Genomic DNA, 24,566 nt, shown 5'->3' on the forward strand with positions numbered 1-24,566 from the left:
AATGCAATTTTATATAGATCCGGCCCCTAGACCATCGGCCCACTGCGATTTTTTCCAGTGTCCCTGCTTACAGAGTTTTTTTTTAAAGATTGTTGATTCACTGCGTTAAAACGATATATAAAAAAAAAAGATAAACTGCAGCCATATTATCAATCCACTGAAGGATGGAAGCCTCTTAGACCATAATCTTCCACGCTGGTCCATTGCGGATTGGCAGATCGACCGTATAAAGCCCCTGACAACAGTCATTGGTTTGAACCCCCTCTACTCAGAGTGTGTGCTACTGCACTCCTCGGTCCTGACCCCTCGGCTACGGAGGCCGGTGCGCTAAAACGATATTGCTTAATAATTTTCAAATGTATTATGAGATGAAGCGAATATGCACTACTGCAATGGGAGAGGGTCGATTTCAATGAACGTTTCTATTTTCATCTGGTCTATTATGTTCGGTCTGTTTTACGTATGATAATCGTTATTTTAACTCTAATAACATTGTTTGCTGCTTGTTTGAACACCAGATTAAACTAAATAATAGTTAATGATGTTGGATCACACTTGAAAATGGCTAATAAACTTATAACATCGAAATAATGATTTTACAATGTTCATCATTATGCATTTTGTCAAGTTTGAATAGATTCTTGGTTGTTGACAATGAAGATTATTGAATGTGCTCCGATTATTTTCTCCACATAGTTCAATTTGATACAAATCTATAACGCATTTCTCCGAACGTTCTTATGGCCTAAGCACTGACATCAAGTGGTTTATAGAAATTAGTAAAATATATACATATGTCGTGTGTGTTAAGAAATAAATTATTATTATATTCTAATTATTTACATTTGGTAAATGTAAATTTGTTTTTTCTTGTAGATACGGGATGCTCTGATGGAAAAAATTAATTTTCCGATATTCAGACGTCACACAGAAGGGATTAGCCTTCCTACGTACGGCCAGACCACGTTTGCAGAAACAATCAGAGAGACGTCATTTGCAGATAGTTACCAGAACGAAGATTAAGAAAACTTCAAGTCCATATGCATCTCTTGCTAAAAGATGCATATGCTACAAAGTGTCCAATCGGACTTGAGTTACACCACATTCCATTTAAAATTATCAGCAAAAATGAAACAAAGAAGCTGTTCAACCGAGTTAAATATTGAGATTTTTCTTTAAATTATTAGTCCAATCAATTAAAAAAATTAATTCAGACGAACTTATCTGATTAACAAAGCCAAGTAAATGAATTAAAAGTAAATTTTTGAAGCAAAAAAACTCTTCTTTCTAACAAAATGTAAACAAGAATATAAAAGATGGACATAAGTTTCTCTATGGAGAATTATTCAAGCACCAACATCGGCCCTTCTTAAAACTATTGCATTTTACGCCCTAAATTAAAATGTATAGGTATTTTCCCTGCACACCTTTGTTTATAGATATTATGCGTAAAATTTTTTTTTTTTATAGAAGAATGAAAATAATTTTATAAAATTAATTATAAAATTTGAATGCACATTACAGTGCATTCAAATGAAAAATACTGTCAGTAAAAAGTGGTTTAAACACCTCTGTTCACAGTTGAACACTCCTGTCTCGAATAAGTTTGTTTGGAATATGTTCCAAGGCAACTAAGGTTATTAGGTGTCAGTATATTGGACATTAATTAGACATCGAAGAAGGAAGAAGAGCGATAACAGCGCCACTTTATGAATAAATTCCATTGACTGAAGATATAATAACTGCTTGTGCGAATCTAATGAATAATACATATCCGTTTATATATACACCAGGCGAAAACCAGTTGTAATCAGCCTTCTGCATTAAGCGGGCTCTGCTGTAGCCACCTTTCCTCTTCAAGAGCATCTTGTGGGATGCATGATGACTCTTCCTATGATTAAAGCCGGTCCCTTTCAAAATCGGTCATGTGATAAGCAATGGCATACCACCGCATTATCTGATGCCACAGAGACCATCACAAAACTAACTCCAAAACTGCTGTTAAAGTAAGACCTGCAGCTAGGTGGACGGATGGAATCGTAAACTTTTGGGCGTGACATTTTGCGATGCCGCTCATATAGCACATGATCGATGCGGTTGGAGGAATTTGTTGGTGGCCACAACACCTCCTCAGGGAACTATGTGGCTAGAAGAAGAAGATATAGTGTCTGTAAATTACGCGTATTCCATGATTGCTGTGCCTGTTTCGTGGACTAAGGAAAAAAAATGAAACCCTCACCAATGCCGACTAACTCAGCCACGTTCTCGCGTAGATACTGATATAGTAATCTCAAGGCACGCAACATTTTACAAGGAATCACCGAACTTTCTATTGTCAATTTACATTTCTTTTTCTTCCATTTTGGAATATCTATACGTTAATTCCATCCAAAGGCCGAAGTCCTTACTCTCATCCAACGTTAGCCTCTCCTCTCCTCCACTCCTGAATCTTTCGGAAAAGGTACTCCGTCAATTATGACCAAGCAAATATCAACCCGAGTTTCTGAGAGGGAAAACACCATGCTACCCTCGCCTGAGACCGACTAACTCGATCACGTTGTGAAAAAGGCCCGTAAAAATGTCTCTCTTCATCGACAGGACTCTAATCCAGGTCTTCCCCACCCCGGTGTGCGGAGGACGGCGATAAGCTCTTGTATAAATCATCGAAGTCATGAATTGAAACTACAAACTTCGCTGAATTCATAGCGCGATGCTTGAACCCATAAAACCACCCGTTGCTTGCCACTAACTTGCCTCGGGGCTTGCCGTACTTATCCTTAGTATTTTCATAAATACTTCTTGCTTTTGCTTGAATGGCCATTGGACTCAGGGGCACTTGCTTCTGGATCTGATTTTCCATCCATATCATTAAGTTTTCCATCTTCGATATAGAATCTGAACGCTGTTTTGTGATCACTGTTGATCCTTTAACATGTTCTTTTATATGCGCATTGTCCCTAAAAATAGTATTCACTGTTGAAGCAGCGAGACCTAATTCCGTGCAACAGATGACAAACTTTGTCCTGCTTCGTACTTCTTAATCATCTTCATTTCTAAATCAATATAATTTCGTTTCCTAACACTGCCAGCACTTGCACTTTCCGTTGGTCCATTTCCCTTCACCTTTGTACTAAGTAAATAGGAATGAAGAGAAGATTCTGAAAATTTATGTTTTTTATATGATTGAAGATTTCAGTGAAGGGGAACTCATATCACGAAGTTCGTGTGCGGCCACGCATTTGGTTGCTCCGCTTTTAGTGCCAAAAACAGTGCACCAAGATGAATCTAATACCAGAAGATTCCTTGTAGTGTCAGCAACCCATTGATGGAGCTATCGTACAACTATCTCTGACAGGTAAACCTTTATGGTCATTTTTCTGTAGTTTATAATACATATCTACAGTGAAACACTTCCTGAATACGGCTTACGTTTATGTAGAACCGCCCGAGATCAAGGTCGTCACAAAATTTACTGGATTAAATCCCTTAATCAGTCAGTGCGGTCAATTCCCAAGTGGTCTCTACCCCACTGCCTAAAGGCCTGAAATCTCAAGGAAATCTTCTAATTGTCATTGTGGCGAATTGTATTGAAAACTCGCATTCTGAGCTTAAGTTCTAAAATCATGGAAAGAAAGATGTTCTAATACCACTACAGTATAACTTGGCGGAGTTTAAATATGCCTGGTCCTACTTAGAAGAAAGGCATTTCCCACGGTATATAAATAAATAAATTTTCTGTTTATACTCCGGGACGACCAAACAGTCAGAGGAGTTAACAAGATAGACAGAATACAAGAAACAGCACCGTATTAAGCAGTCACGGGCTTGAACCCCCCGGTCACGCAAGACACGTGTACTTATGCACTCGCGCGCCTGACCACTAGGCTACGGCGGCCTATGCACTTGCAGCCAATGTCAAAAGCTTGCGTCGCTTACGATACAATGCGTCATCTGCTCACTTAGCTTCGGGGCGTGCTGTGTCAATTAAAATTATTTAATTATTCTGTAATTATTATTATTTATTTTTTCATTTACTTAGCTTCATTGTTTTTTTTTTTTTTTTTACTCGTGCTCTGTTCTGACAACTGGGATGTGGACTATCATTGGTGCCAGACAGCTCCCTTTTTTTTCATCACAGGGAATTTACTTTATTTTTCTTATTTTATTTAATTATTTATTTTATTATTATTTTTTTATATATTTTTATTTTTTTAATTATTTTTTATCATTATTTTATTTATTTATTTAATATATTTTCTTTTTCACCACGGGGAATTATCATAATTATTTGTTTATTATTATTATTTTATTTATTTTTTTTAAATTAATTAATTTATTTTTTTTGTACCACGGGAAATACATTTTGTTTCTGTTTTTAGTTTATTTAATTTTTATTTTATTAATTTTTTCCCCTCTCTGGAGTGGGCCCCCCCCAGAGAAATCTGGCCCACCTTTTGGCAACATCAGGTGGTTGTTTGTTTGTTTGTTATTTGGTTTTTAGGAGCATTAGCAACTAAGGCCATATTGCTCCGGGATATGCGGTAGCCATTCCCTTGACTTTTCCGCATCCTCCGTATTTGGTGGTGACGGGTTCGAACCCCGGTCTAATCAAGAAGCGTGTGCTACGCACTGCTGCTCCTTCCCACCTGGTTACGGAGGCGCCTGCAACATCAGGTGGTTCAGAGTCTCGTATCGAGACAGTACGTGCTCCATTGAGACTGGCCCACCTTCCCGTGGCGTGGACGAGTACCCAGAATCATCTATCCAGGTGACTGATGCTTCTGGGTAGCTAAGAGGCCAGAACAGAACAACAGAACACACACACACACAATACACACAAACCGACGTCACACACATCTGGCCCATTTGTAGTGATACTGTTCTTCACAGAGATACGAGGCGGAGTTGAACTCACGTTCTAGGAGCCGCCCTTTACAAAAACACATGTCCACATGTGTCAATAATCTTTCGAAATTGACAACTGCCAAGCGAAAATCCTACCTATACCAACCGGGTACTTTCTGATTTACGGGTGCAAAACACCCGTAAATCAGAAACTACCATTAAATAAAAAGGTCGAAATTGAAGAGAAAGGTAACTGAACCTAATAATTCCACGAAAACAGACAAGTCGACGTCCCCGTCAAGAGCCAACGAAGAAACAGTAGTCTCAGGCCTGCTATCCTATGCAACTCGGAGGACCATGTAGCTGTCAATGAGAATGAAATTCCGTGTGAGGTGCTAACCAGCAACAATGACGCTATGTATTAGGCCACACGATCAGGTCAGAAAACACTCGGAGAGCTTGAGATTCCGAAAATAGCCTGCCAACGCAATTCACCTGCCGCTGAACGGTCTAAGAGTGGTAGGCACTCTGTTGGGTCTGAGAAGAACAGCCCTACACAACGCCATAATAATGGAAGCATCAGAAAGAAACCCCTCCACCCAACCGGGCATTTCCAGTGAACAAGCTATCGCACAGGATGATATCGATTCGGATAAAGAGTCATGTGAAAGAATGATTATAGGCAAGCCTCAGCTTCTCTCTACAGAACAAGGAACGGGAATGAAGCCAGCTAGTCAGACATGCTACCTCAAAACTCCTGTTGTTAGGGAAGAGCTGAAAACTGTCCCAACCACCCTCCCTCTCGTATCAAACGTTCATCCCACACAAGAAATTACCTACCAGGATCCTCCTCCTCACAACTTTAGTAGGTCTCCTCAAGGGCACAATCTTGAAGATATGGTGAAACCGAGGAAAAGGAATCTGGCAAAACTTCTGAGAGAAAATTATCGACTCAAAAATTCAGAACACGGAAATTAGAGATGAGCTACTTCTGCTCAGAAAACAAATTAAAGATCTGACATTTCTGGTCACGGACCTAGTTAACCTAACAGAGATCTCCAAACTGGGTGATGCCTCGGTCATTACCAACATCCTATCGTCACAGGAACTTATTAAGTTATACAAATGCAAAGCTGATGCGAAGAGAAGCGCACAGTTGTCAACTCTGTTGTCAAGTTGTCTGGCATGAGCAGGTCCAACGTATCCCACTAACCAACCTATAGAGAACCAGCAAAATCACAGTGACGAGATGCCACCCAATCAGGCACCTCGGTCTCCCCTCTCCCGCAACACGCATTCACAGGGAGACCAATTACCCACTCCCCTTTAAAAACTACCCCTTCAACAGAACGTGGACGAGCCTTCGGTTGTCACTGTAGAGACCCTAACTCAGCCCTCTCTTCCCCTGCCAAGCGAGCAGTACATAAACCCCGGATTGACGCCAAGGGACCCACCAGATCTTATGCACAAGTCATTCATACAGCAGTTGCTAGAACAAATGTGGACAGGTCTACCAGATGCACCATGCCAGATCCAGACGGAACGGACGCCCTTAATTCAACTATTAAGCGTACTCAACACACGGAAACGTCCAGGGAAACTCTCCGGCTCAGACAACTTTCTGAAACTTACATCACTGCAGTGACTTCACGGGCCAATTTATTCATTACTAGGTTGGCGCCTACTATCCAGGCCACTGCTATAAAAAGCTACCTGGACATAGAGCTTGGCATAAAGGTAGATGTTAGAGCCATAAAACAAAATACCCATCATATTCCTCGTTTGTTCTGTCTTGCCCTCGGGCACATCTGCACGAGGTGCTCAACCCATCATTATGGCCGACAGGTGTCTTAATTAAGCCATTCATCGAAACAAAAAAAAATATACGAACCACAAGGCCCCTAGTGTACACCAATGGCAATAAATTGACAAGATGCAAATGGATGTAACCCAAACGGCAGTAACATTTTTTCTACAAAATTTTAGGAGCCTTGCTAACAAGCTACATACCTTACAAATTTTGCTCCTCCAGGAAGACATTGATTTCATTTGCATCTCGGAAACATGGGTTGATGAAGGAAAACAACTTAGATTGCTCCTCTCGTCCACTCATTATCAATATATTGCAAACTCCAGAAAGGATAAGAGAGGAGGTGGTGTTGCCATCTTCTACAAGACCTCTTTCAGACAGATACATGTCTACAGCAGTAAAACATCAAATGAAGCAATCATTGAATTTTCAACAAAAATGAAAAAAGGATCCAAATCTGCCTTGGACACCAGGACACACCTCATCAATCAGAGAGGATCTTATCTCATGGATGTCTGCTCATCTATGCACCAATATCCAAACAACCGTTTTAGGGGATTTCAACCTGCCTCTGCCAAGGTACAAGGATGCAAGGCAAGACATGGAAGATACCATGCGGACCTGGGGGCTCATCCCACTGAATACACCACCGACCAGAGGAAATAAAGTCCTGGACAGCGTTTACCACAATTTGGAACAAATACAAATTATTCGCTATAACTCCAAATTCGTGTCGGACCACCGACCAATAGGTTTGAAATTGCACAGGCACCTGCAACCTCAGTCGCTGCGACCAAACCAACGGACCCGATACAAACAGTAACTACGTTTTCAACCAACCTAGTCAGGCCAAATGTTATCCTCACTGAACTTAAAGCATTTAATTGGAATAATCTTTGCTCCAAACCAGTGGAAGAGGAAAATGCCATTTCTAACGAATTGAGACATTACTCTCATTGGTGGGTCGAAGACAATTAAAATCTCCTCAAACACTAAGTGGTGGTTCAACTCCGAAACAAAAGAGGCTTTTAATCTAAAGCATAAAGTCTACAGAACCTGGAAAAAGTCTGGCTCCATGCTAGATCAAATCGCTTACAACAAACAAAGAGCGAATTTCCTGCGTGTTCGGAAAAAGGCACATCGTATATATATATATATATATATACATACACGATAATATATACAGAGAATACTTAGGCATTCCAAGCGTATCGTTTCCACACGTGGTCGTCAGGTGGAAATGGATGAAGATACGATAAAACTGAACACAGGCAACCTTCCACTCTGACCAGAAAAAAACATCCGCCCCTCTCTGTAGCGGCCATCACAGATAAGGCCAGGATCGAGCTTGCGCATGTTAAGGTATCAAGGGAAATGATTATGAAAGCAATAAACAGCCTTTCCAATAAATCTACGGTTGGTCCCGACAGATTTCCTCCTCTTTATTCTCAAAATATGCAGTTTCTATGCGATTGACCTGTTACATCACCTCTTCAACCACATCCTCAAGACTGGTATCACACCGACAATATGGAATTTCTACCATGCTTTACCAGTGCTAAAAACTTAATAAACCAAAAGATCCAGGGACTACAGAGGAATCTCTATTACCTGTGGACTACTAAAAGTGTTTGAAAAAACGATACAGTCCACCTTAGTCGATCCCTGCTTCAATGGGCGTCCACAGCATCTTCATACTGTTTCTAGGAGGTCTACGCTTTCAAATCTATTAATGACCAGCTAGGCATTATAAAAAGCCGTTAACTCAAAGAAACAAACTTGAAATCTTATTCCTAGACATACAAGCCGCTTTCGACACACTCAGCACAACGGAGCTAGTTAAAATTCTGAAGCATTATTTCAGAATCGAAGGTAATCTTCTTGCTATCCTCCATCAACTACTCATCAACAGGCAAATATTTATTAAATATGATCACAGATTGGAGATGACCACCACGATCCCTGTCGGCATCCCACAAGAGGGAGTTCTCTTATCATGGTTTTTTGCCGCAGCACTAGTCCTTCCTTGCGAAGCACCCAAACTACATTTCATACGCTGATGATCTTAAGATGCTGGTCACATCCGATGATCCAGCAAAAGCTGAGGCAGTCGCCTATGAAAATCAGATAGTACTGTTCGAGCTCCAGGATTATCTAGGACGTCTGGGACTTAAACTGAATCCTCAAAAAGCAGCTCAGATGACTTTCACAAAAAGAACTATTAATAAAATTACACTCACAATAAATGGGACCACCATTACAAAGGTTCACTCTCACAAGGATTTGGAGTTGAAGTGGGATGATGGGCTTACTTTCAAAGACCACCTCAAGATGGCCAGGCCAAAAACGCTTGCGGCGTACTGGGCAATCCGGCAAGAGTTGGTTGGTCTTAGACCTAGAGAGTTCCTCCTGGAATACGTCCGAAGAAATTTAATACCCGTACCGCTCTACGCTTCGGTACTCTGGTCAGGAGCTTCCTCTACTCAACTGAAGAGATTTCTGGGGGTTGAATATTGACTCTTGAGATGGCTAAACAGGAAGATGGGCTACCCTTTCACCATCTCTAGGAGTGTGCTCTATACAAACCTGGGCATGAAACCCTGGGAAACCATAGTCAAAGAGAGGAATCTACACACCTTGGCACAATTTCTATCCGGCCAAATGGATTCGCCTGATATCTGATCTGGGAAGTTTCTGCAAACCCTCGGACCTCACAAAGAACCCGGTGCAGTTCAACACTTAGTCTACAATCTTGTCTGCAAAATGTGCAATACCTTAGGTCAGTGTTCCCGGCCAATACGTTCGGAATGTATAACTCCCTGGGAATTGATGCCTCATCTTTCTGCAGTTCGAAGCGCTATAGACAGGACATAGTGAAAGAACTCTATAAACACGAACAATAAGCGCTATATGAAAAGAATTCCCTGCAAAGGCTTTCCTGGTTTCATCAATGTGTTTTTTATTGTTTGTTATTTATTTATTTTATGTATTGATTTTTACTTTGTTATGTATCTGCAATCTATTTTGATCTCTTGCAAATTCCAATGAATGTATTCAACTGGAATTTGCATAATGTACACCCTTCTAGCCGAACCAGGCTGTTCCAGGGGTGCCCACTGATGTAGAAATGAAATGATATTAATAATAATACCGTAACGTAAAAACCCACAGAATTCCAGTTATCGGGATTATCGCAAATGCAATAAGATCCAGTTTACTACCCGTTTATAATAGATTGCGCTAACAGGAAAGCCCAATAAACCGGAAAGTGCAAATATTGTTTTATAGTCACGACCTCCAGAAATGTGTTTTAGAAAAATATCACAAAGGCGTTCAAAATTGATTCTTATAACGGAACATATGATAACGATGAAAGGGTAGTACAATTTCCATTATAAAAATAACATTTTAGAATGATAAATAGCTTAGTTATATAGCGAAAATTTCATCTTCGGAGGTCTTGGAAAGAATTAACAAAAAAAAAAAAAAAAAAAAAAACCGTGTTATTGGGTTCATATTACGATATTTTCACGATACATGTACCTCCATCTATTCCTACGGGATGCAAAATACGTTTCCATGATTTTTATGTTTGCACCGGTCAAAAACTTACGTAAGGTCGAATTTCCTTAAGTAAGTCGAGTATTATGTAAGTAGGGTAGTGGCTGTATACTTACTGTGCGTAATTGGTATAATTCGACAGTTCCATTCAACGTTTTTCTGGAGTATCGGTAATAGGCTTAAAAATAGAATTTAATAGGCTTAAAGCACCAAATACTAATCATACGTTTAACTTAGACATTTTAAATAGAAGACAATGAACTTACAATTAACTCTTGAAAGCTTGGCTTCTTGCAAATTAAAATCCACAGGTGCTTGTGTTCAAAGGGAAGTATGAAAGTCAGAACTGCAATAACCGAAATTGTTCTCTAAAAAGAAAAAGCACCATAGTTCTTAAAAGCTTACAGTCGAGCAACGAATACTGACCTGGGCGCATGTCAACTAGTAGCGAACAAAAATGCAAACACCAGAAATTAGAAACGATAAACGGGGACATCATGTGGCTTTCTAATAAGATGACGTATGCTTTAGAAACACAGTGATGAACGTTTCACAATAAAAAAAGAATAAATAAATAAAATAAAAATGTACTGGCTAAATCTAATGAAATTCATGACTGTTATGCTCAACAAAAGTAGTAATTTTCATAAAAAAAAAGCCTCTTCAAAAAAGACTAACTTTATAAGTAGTTTGATTGCCAAATTAAAGTGTTTCTTATCACTCCCCCCCACCCCACCCCGTCAAGAAAATGTGTTGTGTGGCTGAAATCACAACCTAAAAAAACATTACAGACTTCCAGAGCAAGAAAAGAATGAAAAAAAAAAAAAAAACCTAAGAAATTTCACTTTATTAAAATTCTGCAGAATTTTCTCGAAGTGTGTAAAAGAACTGAAAGCATAAACGAGGTGAACAGGAAGGTAATGTAGAATTCCAAAAGTTAATGAACGAACTATTTTTTAAATGCCCACATTTTATTTATTTTATTTTTCTATATAAAGAAACTTTGAATTTTTGAATTTGTTTAATTTCAGTGAAGGTTTTAACGGTTTTAACTTGAATACCACTTTTCTCTGAAAAATATATAAAATAATTTCCACCTGGAGTAATTGAATAAAATACAGTATTTCCCACTACAGCAATACAAAACGTCTCTAAAGGCTAACTTTTCATAATATTTAATACTATATCAAGAAGGATATAATTTACTTTGCAAACAGTAGCTAATTAAATAAACAAAATAAAATATAGTCTCAGTAAAGCAATTTAAATTGCTAATTTACATTTCATTATTCATGGGAAGAACTTTATTCCACCTACTGAAATGAAGTGTTCTCGGGAGAGCCATGCATAAATATACAAAGTCTGTGAAGAAGAGGAGGAGTCTGAGTCTTATACCTGCGAAAAGCTAAATTTCAGGAATTGCAGTAGGAATCTTCCACATGAAACGTGCTTAGGACCAAAAAAGAAAAAGAACATTCATTGGAGAAAGGCCCAAAGCACGCATCCCGAAGCTACTAATCAAGAACCACAGATAACTATGTTAGTCTTAGATTATTTTCCTGAAACTTTCTGAACATATAAAACTTTCGTTTAAAGTATAGGCTTTTATTGGAGGAAAACCCAAAGCGAGTCATTTATTTTAAGAGCTACCATAAAATACTGGCATCTGAATTAACACTTATCGGTTTGGAAGTGACGTACAAGAAATGTATATGGAATATATCAAAATACTGTATACTGAATCTTAAGAAAATGAAATCAAATCACTGGGGAAAAACACGGACTTGTAAAAAAGCTGCAGTTAAGCAGACAATTATAATTTTAAATGTGGCGATACAAATTAAGAAAAATAATTATTATTTTAGCTATTAAACAATCAAAATTTAATTCTAGGTGGACAGCGAAAGTTTAGGAATAACGTTAAGGCGATTATATGTAGTCTATTTTCCCAATTAAAGTGTTTCCTATCACTTCCTCCCCCCCTACCTTCGAACACACAGTTTCAGAGAGCGAGACGCTCGTGGCCGGCCGCAGAGATCGCAGTTCTGAGGGAAAGCTATAAAGACGCAAGAAATAGGTACACGAACCTAAAGCAAGCGCAAAGCCTGGGAGACATTTGTAGGCACAACCGGAAACATTCAACCCTGGGGAGTGGTGTGCAAGATAGCAACAAACAAGCTCCCCCGAGGGGGGATGTCATTATAACAACAAGGACGCCACAGGGCACCACGACTACCACATGGCACCAATCAATAAACAATATACTGGACACTATCTTCCTGGAACCAGCCATCCCGACCTTACGGGACAACTGCAAATCCGTGTTGAGAACAATGAATATACTACTGTAAGATATAAGATCTTACAAGTTAATTTAAATGACGATAGCTGGGTTGTCTTTCGCAAACTAAGAGATTAATTAAAAAAAAAAACGTTAGATATAGTGATATTGAAAGATGAAAAAATGTTACAAATTTAATAAAATAAAGATAGTGGATTTTTCGCAAGGTGAGATTAAATCAGGAGAAAATTAAATGAAGGGATGGGGTAAGCGTGAGAATAACTAGTAGCAAACGGATAAACTTGCAGCTCCCAATATACACACGAAAACAAACAAGACAGCAGGAATAGGTTGCGGGGGTTATTTGCAAATAGGCGTGAAATGGGTTGCTCGAGAGTGAACAATAGGACGGGAGACCGGATTAGTCGAAGCGTTTCCTTTGATCGGTTACATTGTCAGACTAAACAGGAAGTCGGTGCACTTCAAATGTTCGGTTTCAAATTAAGGCTGGCGTCTGGCTGTCTGTGATGGAAAGTTTTGTATTCTTTAGAAGGCAAGATGCGAAAATGGAAATTGAGTGTTTGTGGGGGTGGCCGGTCGACATCAAAGGGGCACACGGCCTGGGAAGAAAGTAAAGATATTCAAAAAGGAGGTTGGATCGCGCGCTAAAGGGACAGCATGGGAAAATGATATTAGCGATTGAAACGGAACGTAAACTTAAATAGAAAGGGGAAGATTGGTTAAAGTCCCGAACGGAGGCGGGCCAGTAAAAAGGGGCGGTATGGAATTCAGGGGAACAAAAAGAGAGAGAGCAGAAAAAAATGAAGAGCAGTCCTCTCTCGGAAAAACAAGAAAGAAGGAGTTTGGGGGGGGGGGGAGTAAAAAGACGGAGGAGAGAAAAATAAAGTAAGTCGGGCAGTGCAGAAATGTAGGGGGTGATAAAAAGGGGCCTAGACGGTTATAGGGAAAATAGTTAAGAGTAGAAGTAACGAGAAGGCCAAGGATGATAAGAAAACGGGCTTATGAAAGGCAGTTAAGTGTGCCAGGAAAGGTAACGATTTCTTGGAGCAAGATGCATCAGAATGATCTTTAGTAAAGGAAGAGTTGCAGATTCAAACAGGAGAAAGGACGCCAGACCCATGCAGCCAAGAGTTCCGGAAATTTATCTGAAGCAGATTCAGGAGAAAGCAGATGAAAGAGAGCCATAGAAGATAGCCTAAGATGGAAGCCTGAAACCTCCCTGGAAAGGAAAGAGAAAGATAGAAGTAGGTGAGCAATATATTAAGTACACTAAGTTAGCAAGAAGGGCTGTTAGTGAAATAGTATAATAATTAATGAAAGGGGGAGTAGTACTAGAAAGTAAAGAGAAAGAAAATTTATCTCTAAAGTAGAAATACTAACAGAGTTTATTATGTTAAAAGGGGTTAGTGTATAATGGAAAGGAAACTAAGGAATGAATAGTAGATGAGATTTGTATAACAGATATAATGTGTTAGGAAGGGTAGTAAACTTTTCAAAGAAAGATTCTGAATATGTTTTAAAGTTATAGACAAGTAAGTTATATGAGAAACTCTGGATGTAATGTTTTATTAATGAAGATTGTTGGTTTATCTGAAAGACTAGTGACAAGTAGAGACTTTAGGAAAGTTAAGACTGGTCTACAAGCATATTGTAACAGAGTGGTGAGAACACAGAGCATAATGATGAAAGTAGTATATTTGATTGTTAATATAAGAAACGGAATTGTATCCAGGAGTAATGAAATAAGTATAGTGAATGTATAAGTGTTAAGAGTTAGTTAGAGCAAGAAGAATGAATCAGGTGTTTTCATATAATGGTAAACTCAGATTAGCTAGTGAATGGAAACTGTAATTAGAATGATATATGCAAGGTATCTCTGAGTCAACTTTGTATATTAGGACTGTATGTTTCTTTTATTAAATTGCATATGTATATGTAATAAATTTCATGTTTTGTTTTCACTTGACTCTTGTTAGTCTAATCAACACACGCCTTGCTTACCTCGTTAAGAGCTTGCTCTCCCGCAATTAGGCGAGAGAGTCCTGGTCTCTAATTAAGGGGAATCAATGGAAATTACCCTCAAGAGCTTGAGAATCTTCTGATATTTGCAGAGCAAAGCAGTCAGGTGGAAAAGAGTGGGGTCTTGTAGGGGTGAGGGCACCTAAGAAAACCTGAGTTAAATTTATAATAAGACAAAAGGAAATAAAACGAAAGAATAAAAAGGGGGAAAAATAACCCCCCCCACACACACACTACGAACCGAGGTGAACCGCCATTAACCCTGGAGGAACTCCGACAAGCTTCAACCCTCATACGAAACAACAAATGTGCTGGTCCAGACTAAATGGAGCCGGAAATTATTAAAAAGGTAACGGAAATTGCACCAGAATTACTACTCAATCTGTATAATCACTGCCTTGACTCTGGCACCTTCCCAAGACAATGGAAGCAAGCGAATATAAAACTCGTCTGGAAAAATCCTGCTAAGCCACCTGACTCGCCGAAATCGTATCGATCGATCGCGCTGCTACCGATTATAAGTAAACTGTTTGAGCGACTGCTGTACACAAGAATTAGCCAACACTACCAAACAGCTGGACTTGACATGGCAACCCAATTTGGCTTTAAACCACAATCATCTACTGTGGAAGCCCTAAGAAATCTACTAAACTCCGCAACCTCATCTGGCAGCAAAACTTTCTTGTCATATCAATTGATTTTGCTGGGGCGTTCAACGCCATTTGGTGTCCGAGCGTCGTGGTGAGACTACGGCGGGCCCACACGCCAGAAAACGAGGTGCGATGACGCTTATTGTCCTCTGTGAAATTAGATCGACCGGTCCACAGGGGCTGCCCCTAGGACTCTGTTCTCGGCTCGCTCCTGTAGAACATGGTCCTTGATGAGTTCCTAGCCATGGACCTGAGCCAAGTCCACTCCCAAACCTTCGCGGACGACCTAATCTTAACGGTCGCTTCAGACAGCAGGGCCCAATGGAGGACAAGGCGAACCAGGCCCTGAGGATACTTCAGAAGTGGATGCAGACTCACCTACTGAAGATATCACAGACCAAAACGTCCTCGATTTTGCTCAAAGGAACACTTGACCTATGCAGGCCACCACAAATAAAACTGGAAAATAAGACCATCAACTAGCGGACCAACTAAAACACCTTGGCCTTATACTTGACTCTAAACTATCATTCAAGTACCACCTGACATACATCAGAGCAAAGATTAAGAAATACTCTGCACTAGTGGCCAGAATCACAAGACGAGATTAGGGGCTCAACAATCGCACCCTGTCACTGTATTAAAAAACAACCTTCCTACCAGCAATAACTTACGCCTCTCCAGCCTGATTTCAAAAAGCCGTAACCGCCGTAAATCGATAGACACTGAACGTCACTCAATGGAGAATACCACTAACCATCACCCATGCCTGCTGTACTATCAACACTCCCACCCTACAGGCATTAACAGGGCCATCACCTGGACTTAGAGGTTATTTGCTGCGGCATCACTCACAGCATTGAAGAAGAACTCTTTATTATATACAGAAGGCACATTGCTGAATACAACTCCCTTCACAGCTACAAGCCAGGGGTTTACATAAAAGAAATTACACAAACAAAATAAACAAAGATGAAAAAAAAAAAAGAAAAAAAAAAAGCATTATGACTCCAGAAAGGTTTGAACACTGGAGTGATGGATCCATGGCAGTGATGGATAGGTGCTCGCAAGCAGGTTCTAATGAACTCTGACGTGGTCCTGAGAAGGAAGACGACCGAGTACTTTCTGCCTATATTTCTTCTTATCGACTGGGAATTTGTAGAGGTTGCCGTCCAAGGAGTGTATGTCTTGCATCATTTGCATGGGCAGGAACCGATCAGATAACTTTAACCGGTTTGGAATGGCCTGAAGGGTTGGATTAGCCCTAAGGCTTGGGACCGGGATCCTCCATCCGCAGTTATCCGAGAAATCTGGTTCCGAAATAATGCCGACCATCATTTTGAAGGCAAAGACGATTCTTCTGTCGTGAATGATGGCAGAAAGACGTCTGCTGTTGAGAGCTGCCGCCATCTGGGTGGTCCTTGTTGGTGCAGGGGGATGCCGAAATTTCGATATGGCCCAATTCAATAGCCAGAATTCACCCGCGAAAATCCGTCTAAGTTGGGTTGTAGCAGTTGAAGTCCAGACTTCGGCGCCATAAAGTATGACCGGATAAACACATGTCTTAATATATCTGCACCCAGCAGCCTTGTTATGGACGTGCATAAATTATTGTTTAATCATCCACCGGAGTCGACAGAACTTTATTTTCACGTGGTCTATGTGCGGTAGAAAGGAGCACGTTTGATCAAAAATAAAAAAGGACATTGCAAAAGAACAACCCTGTACCTTCCTTGGTTTTACAGTAAACACAGTTGCGAACCAGAAAGAAGAAAAAAATCAGACTACAAAAGCACTTATAGCAGGTATGGCAGCACCGATGAACTGCCACAACCAAAGGCGAAATTACAAAGAAATTTCTGTCCATCATAAACAACCCCAAACTCCTCGCTGGTTTCAACCCGGCCTCTTCACAACCTATTTGCTGACAGGCCACGGAGCGTTCAACGCGAAATAGCATCTTTCAGACTCCTAGAGGACCCACGTTACTCCTGTGGGGAGCCAGAAACCTGGACACACATAATGTATGAATGTGTCAACTATGAAGATCTACGATGCAGACTTATGACAACAACCACGTGCTTCCCAAGGCATCTCGAGTCGCACCTACTAGAGTCATGCGAAGAACACAAGGCACTGACCAAATTCGCACAGTTGTACCTGGCTCAGAACACAAATTGCTCTTCACAGGAAACCACAATAATGAGAAACTCGCGCAGGAGCTGCTTTCCCACTACAGCGCAAAATATAACTGCTGCATATGAGAAACTTCAATAAGGAGGGACCTCACGGACTCTTAGGACAATGATCTACTTGATAGAGACCCGGAAATATGACTGACACGTGTGCGGCTACCCATTCGTGCATCGCTTGCACACAAATGGATATGGTAACAACTAGACGGGACGAGACTGTTCCAGGAATGACGAACTTTCATGGATTGGACACTTCAACTACTGTGATTACACGCAGCTATGCTACCGACGCCATAAGGCGATTCTACACCTGTGCTTACTTGCACCGTGCTTTTAATCCTCTTCCTGGGCAGAGGGGGGACGGCTCTGCTATTTCCTTTCCCCCTCGTCCACCCCTCTTTTCCTTCTGGCGGGGCATGGGCATACCCCACTGACCTTCCCTGCCCCAGATCGTAAATAAGGCTGTTGAAACCATCCCAAATGAGATCTTAAACCTCTTCGACCATTGCCTTGAAGCAAGCCATTTCCCAGCAGTATGGAGATTTGCAAAATTAAGGCCTATTTTCAAGAATCCGACAAAACCACAAGACATTCCGGAGTCATACCGGCCCATCGCTCTTCTATCCATACTAAGCAAACTCCTAGAACATCTTCTAAGCAATAGAATAGAAATTCATTACTCCAAGGCTGGCCTTCACTCTGAAAACCAATACGGCTTTAGAAGGGGATGCTCCACGGTGGACGCCTTAGAGAATATCGTCAAAGCAGCTACTACTACCAGCCGTAAATACTTCCTTGTCATGTCAGTGGATTTTTCCGGGGCGTTTGACTCTCTCTCTGGTGGCCAAGCGTCCTCAGCAGACTCCAGAAAGCAAAACTACCAGCTAATTTGTAAAATTGTATAAAAACCTATCTCGCAAACAGAACAGTAACCGCCAGTGCTCCGTACTGCTCAGTCACACGACCAGTCTATAGAGGATGCCCACAAGGCTCAGTACTTGGCCCACTTCTCTGGAACGTGGTGCTCGACAGCTTTCTAAACCTCGACCTTGGTGATGTGAGGTCACAGGCCTACGCGGATGACGTGATCCTGATGCTGGCGGCAGACTCGAGAACTCAACTAGAGATCTCTGCAAACCGTGCTATAAATATCCTGCAAGACTGGGCCACCCAAAACCACTTAAAGATATCTCCAACAAAAACCTGTTCTATCCTACTTAAAGGTTCTCTCAATATCAGAAGGCCTCCCCAGATAAAGATTCAGGAAACAATAATTAAGCTTTCCACCGAACTTAAATATCTTGGTATTCTGCTAGATAAAAATCTGTCATTCACACCCCATCTTACTTACTTCCGAAGCAAAATCAAAAAATACTCCGCACTAATAGCTAGAGTCACTCGTCGCGACTGGGGGGCTTAAGAAGAGGACCCTATCCCTCTTCTATAAGGCAATCTTCTTACCAGCAATAACATACGCATCAGGAGTCTGGTTCCATAAGGCGGTAACAGCAGTAAACAAAAGGAAGCTAGAGACCATTCAACGTTCAATCCTACTGACAATCTCGAGAGCCTGCTGTACTGTAAGCACCCACGCCCTCCAGGTTCTCTTGGGCGCTCTCCCCCTGGACCTGGAGATCGTCCTCTGTGGGTTGCTTTATCAACTATCCAAAGGCAGAGCAATCACCTGCCTAGACTACACAACTGATCCGGCGAACGATCGTAAACTCGAGAAAAAACGCCTTCTCACCCACCTACAGCAGGCCTGGCAAACCCGTTGGACGACTTCGACAAAAGGGGAAGTCACCCGAAGATTCATACCAGATAATCAACTAGTGTTTCCCAAAAACCCAAACTGGTTTTCACCGGGACTGCTGACATCTTACGTGCTCACGGGACACGGCGCAATAAAAGCAAAACTCTCCAGTTTCGGTTTGAGTGACACCCCTCTCTGCCACTGTGGACAGCCAGAGACGTGGGAGCACCTCATGCACCACTGCCAACTATACGAAAACCTCCGCTGCCTCTTAATAACCAGAATACGTTTCTCGCCAATAAACCAAGAACAATATCTCCTGGAGAGCGAGGACAATTATAAAGCCTTAACGCAGTTTGGGCAGGATCTTTTTGCTAGAAGAAGAACATACCCACAACCTTAGCAGGAATTTTCCTACAAATCAACCACTCGTCATCCAGAATAAAGATCCTTATATGTGTCAACTAAACAAAAAGCTAAAAGCTACAATCTGAAGAACAACTAATCATTAACTTAACCTGGATCTGACCACTGGCTTAAACTGGAGTCATTATCTGGACTTGACCACTCACACGGACGGGACAACATGTCCCAGGAATGGCATGCGAAGACCCGACAAAGACATCGTGCAGTTTGCTGCCGAAACATCATTAGGCGATCTGAACCGGGTACCCTCACACGGTTCACTTTCCATCCCTTCCCTTGGCAGGGGGATGGTTACTCTGTACCCTCCCCCCTGCCATCCCCTATCTTCACCTGGTGAGATATGGGCCTGCCCCACCGACTTTTGGGGTTATCTTCACAATTGACCCCATATTTCTGTCTTTCATCCCCCAGTCTTCAGTCTCCCTTCCCTCACTAGCTATCTTGCGACTAGCGTTTGACCCTTGTCAAAACTACACAAGCCCCACACTAAAAAAAAAGAAAAAAAAGAAAAATTTAACGCTACCCCGCATAACTTATATCTCTTTCGGCCTGACCCAATTTCTAGTGTTTCTCCCTCACACTTTTTTTTTTTTTTTTTTAGGTCCTTGCTACTGAAATCTCAGGAAATTAGGTGGCAGGACCTGCCAGAGTAAATAGTAAATCTCTAAAATACTGGTGTACCTGGTCTGTCTCCACGAGGTATAGTGTGGGCACGGTGGGTCTCATTTGAGACCCAACGGCTAAAAGACCAGATGAACAACGGTACAAAACATTACACACCACAATATCCATACACTTTTAAACCTCTGGCCTCTACAGTGTTCTGTATCACACCACAATGTATACTACGCGGAGATGGGGGAACCCCTGGTGCCGTTAGACCCTAAACACACTATACACTATTACCTTCTCTGGGGCAGTCTTCCCTATTGATCCCATATTTCTGAATTTTTCCCCCAACCTTCAGTCTCCCCTCCCCATCCTCACTAAACTTCATCGCGTATGCTCCATACTACCAAAATTTTAATTGTTCAAATCAAGTCACGCATGCCCTCTTGGCCTCTAATAATCTCTTCAGCGTCTTAGCCCGAAAAGTCCACTGAAATCTCAGGAAACTAGGTGGCAGGGCTTGCCAGAGTAAAACTTCATACTACTGATATATCTGGTCTGCCTCCACGGGGCCAAGTGTGGGCAACGTTGAACCTCAGCAGAGGTCCAGCGGCTAAATGACCAGATGAGCAACGATACACAACGCTACACATATACAGAATCCACACACTTTTTAAATCTCTGGCCTTCCCAGCGAACAGGTACAACAACAACAATGAAATCAACGCAGAAATGGGGGAACCCCTGGTGCCGTTAGACATCAATACACTTTACATTTTACACACCTTCCAACACTTAAATTGCGTGTGTTCGAATGCTAGTCTGTTCGTTTGCTGAATGGAAAACCAGAAATAATTGGGAAGAATTAGATCTCAGCAGTAGACAACTAATCGAGCAGTCATGCTATTGGTTGGCTGGTGTGTGTGTGTGTGTGTGTGTGTGTGTGTGTGTGTGTGTGTGTGTGTGTGTGTGTGTGTGTGTGTGTGTGTGTGTGTGTGTGTGTGTGTGTGTTAAGAGCCAAAGAAACTGAGGCTATGTGGTCCCAGTATATTGCATCTGTAATAGCATATTCTTCGGTCAGCTTTCTTATTCGATGGACGAAAAACCCAAGTTTCTGGGAGATAACATCATGTCACCAAAACCGATTAACTTGGCCACGTTGCGAAACGAGCAGATAAACGTTCCTCCAGTGTCTGCTTGAAAAGACCCAATAAGTCCTCTCTATCAGGGTTGCTGCAAGCTGGTGTGAGAGGTATATACGGATACCTGCGTCCATACAAGAGCGATGAAACTGACTGGCCTTCACTGTCGAACTGCATGTGACCCAAAGACAATTTCCGGTCATTCAATAAAAATATTTTTTCAGTCGCTAGAGAGAAATATAATAAAATAAGTACAAAAACACATGTGAAACACAGCCATTTGTGAACAGCTTCTTGCTAACAATTATGTTTTGCTTTTCTATCTGATTATCATGTTTATGCGAGAATTGTAAGTTGTTCTTCTCATAACCACTTTAGACGGCTTCATTTATATATATATATATATATATATATATACTAAGTGATCACTGAATTATAACCACTGACCTATTACCACGTTGGGTCACCGTTCGAATGGATAACAGCCACTTTTCGCCTAGGCAGTGACTCCACTAGATGTCTAAAGACGTCCGTAGGGAGATGCAGCCATGCTGCCTACAAGGCTTTCCACAGTGTCCGAACAGATGATGGCTCATGTCCATACGCCTCACTTACCGTTCCAAAACATCCCAGACGTGTTCAATTGGATTGAAGTCAGATGAATTTGGAGGCCAATAAATATGGGTGATATATTTACTGTTTTCCTCGATTCGCTTGAGCACAGTGCACTCCGATGACAAGATGAATTATCGTCTTGGAAGATTCCGTTTCTGTCCGGGAAAAAATGTAACATGGCAGGGTGCACATGGTCTCATAAGAACTGCCAGGTGACCGCACTAGTGAAACGTTGATCCATATGCACCAGGTCCTAGTTCTTGCCAGCAAAACATGTCCCATATTAAGCAAACGCCGTCACCTGCCTGGATATTGGATGCCGTGCACAACGGGTCCATGGACTCGTGTTGCTTGCGCCACATACGAACGAGTCCGTAGGCGTATTGCACCAGGTATTTGAACTCATCCAACCAGCACACTCGTTGCCAGTCCTCCAGTGTCCAAATACCGTGTTTTTGACAACACAGTAATCGCCGTCGACGATGATCAGCAGTGAGGAGAGGGGTTTCTTTTGCAGTGGAGCAACCTACAAGACGAGCCGTTTCCGATATGGAAGCATTCAATGCACGATTTCCCACAATCATGCCATTTTCAAACTCCGTGATATTTGTTTTCTAAGTCCATAATTGATACTTTATCACTTTGAGTTAGACAAGAGTAGCATGGTTTTTTCTCCCGAAAACTCGGGTTTTTCGAACAGAAATCGACCACAGAACACACGCAATTTACAGACAGTATATACAGAGCAATAAGGTCTTAAGAAATATGCATCCAAAATATAATGAAACCGAATCGAAACTTTATTCAAAATAATTATCTAAAACTTATAATTTAATTAAAAATCTACAAAATTCGTAATATGTGTGTTATTTAGCCTGTTCAGAAGGTTTTTTCAGTAAAACGGGTGTTTTCTTTTCTTGACATCATTATTATCATTGACTTGCTGTTGTAAAGGTTATTTATTGAAATTTTAGTAAAAGTGATTTTGCATATATATTTATATATTCCTTATCGCCCACTAATAAAATGAACCTGTTCGTTGCCAAGGCACGCAGATTATGAGAGGAATCTTCTTGTCATAGTAGGATTATATTTGGTTCATCAAAAATCCATGTTTTATTCGGGTGGGAAAGGAACAGCAACGAATTGCTTTCACACACCGACGGCCACTAGTGTTACAGCGACCCTGCTCATTATTGACAGCCCTTGTGGGTAGCATAGTTGGTATAATTACCATCTTCTCCATCCCGGATGGAAAATATCTGAATTCGAATCCCTTCAATGAAGCGAGGAATTTTTATGGGTCTTTTGCATAATGTGTATAATGTCTCAGGCGGCGATAGAACAGTTTAATTTGACTCGGAAACTCTGGTTTTTCGTCCAGCAAACAACAAATCAACCACAGAATATACACGCTATGTTCTGTGGTTGATAATAATATGTATAGTATGTATATACAGCGCAATATGACCTAAGAGGCTGTCCTACAACAAACTAACCAACCAACAAATTGATTATTGACTGTATTTAGGTCCAAGCCTTTCTAATTGGATTGCAAGTATCAGAGCTATGTATTATGCTACAGTAGTGAAACCATTCTAATGGAAGAAAAATTTGCTAAACGAGTACGTAACACAATAGTGCTTGCAGTTATCACAGATGCTATAATGTTGTCCTTTTATCAGGCGTGGAAAGACTTGAGTTCGAATACCGTTTCTACAGAAAATTTTATTGGCTTTTTCACACGGTGATGACTGTTGATGATACTGCTCAGGTAGCTGACAAATTGAATGAGTATTTTGCATCCACATGCACACATGAGGAATTACGTACAGAAGTGGAGACTGAAAGTTTATTAAACTCTTAACAGGGAACTAAATGATTTTGTAATAACTGAGAGGAAAGTTGAGAAGAAATTGTTGAAGTTAAACATGAGAAAGGCACCTCGGGTGGATCGCATCTGTCCAGTTATATTAAGAGAGGCAACTAACCAAACAGTTAGACACAATTACGGGAGCATTCCTTGGATTCAGAGAGGTCACCAAGGACTGGAGATCCCTAAATGTATCCCCAATTCACAAAGGGAATCAAAGGGTGACACGAGCTGTTAGTTTTACAGACCTGTTAGTTTAACATCTATTCCGAAAAGCAATGCAGGACCATCTAGAGAAGACTGCAATTATAGTTCAGACACAGCAGGGGGTTTGATAAGGACAAATCTGGTCTGACACAATACTACGATGTGATCACAAAGGAACTGGATGCAAAAAAATAATTTTGATATCTTATACTTGGATTTCAGGAAAGCTTTTAATACTGTTGCACATGGAAGACTACTGCGCAAATTGGAGCAGTATGACATTAAGGGAAAGTTGCTGCTATGGATAAAGGGATGGTTGAGTGGGAGAAGACAGAGAGTGGTGATCAATGGACACTGGTTTTCGTGGAATAACGTTATTAGTGGAGTCTCCCAGGGTTCGGTGTTGGGCCCGCTGTTATTTTCTCTACTTATCAGTGATATTGACGAAGGTGTGCCAGGAGAATTTTGCAGAAGTTGCAAAGGTTGGTAGGGTTGTTAATGACAGTACGCTGCTGCAAAAGGATGTAGAAAAGTTGGGTAGATGGGCTGAGAAGTGGCA

The 24,566-nt window shown here is 41.1% G+C and overlaps 1 protein-coding gene across 1 annotated transcript in view; it reads left to right on the forward strand.

Moving 5' to 3' along the window:
• Positions 1–1,023, forward strand: part of LOC150088554 (melanopsin-like) — a 58,396-nt gene extending 57,373 nt beyond the window's left edge. Inside the window, exon 4 of the mRNA XM_090370230.1 lies at positions 877–1,023. Within this exon, the coding sequence (XP_090226356.1) occupies positions 877–1,023 (147 nt within the window). The remainder of the gene's footprint in view (positions 1–876) is intronic.
• Positions 1,024–24,566: the final 23,543 nt, after the last annotated feature.

The sequence above is a fragment of the Mastigoproctus giganteus genome, chromosome 3 (assembly GCF_048544385.1).
Source record: "Mastigoproctus giganteus isolate SK-2022 chromosome 3, ASM4854438v1, whole genome shotgun sequence".
NCBI lineage: Eukaryota > Metazoa > Arthropoda > Arachnida > Uropygi > Thelyphonidae > Mastigoproctus > Mastigoproctus giganteus.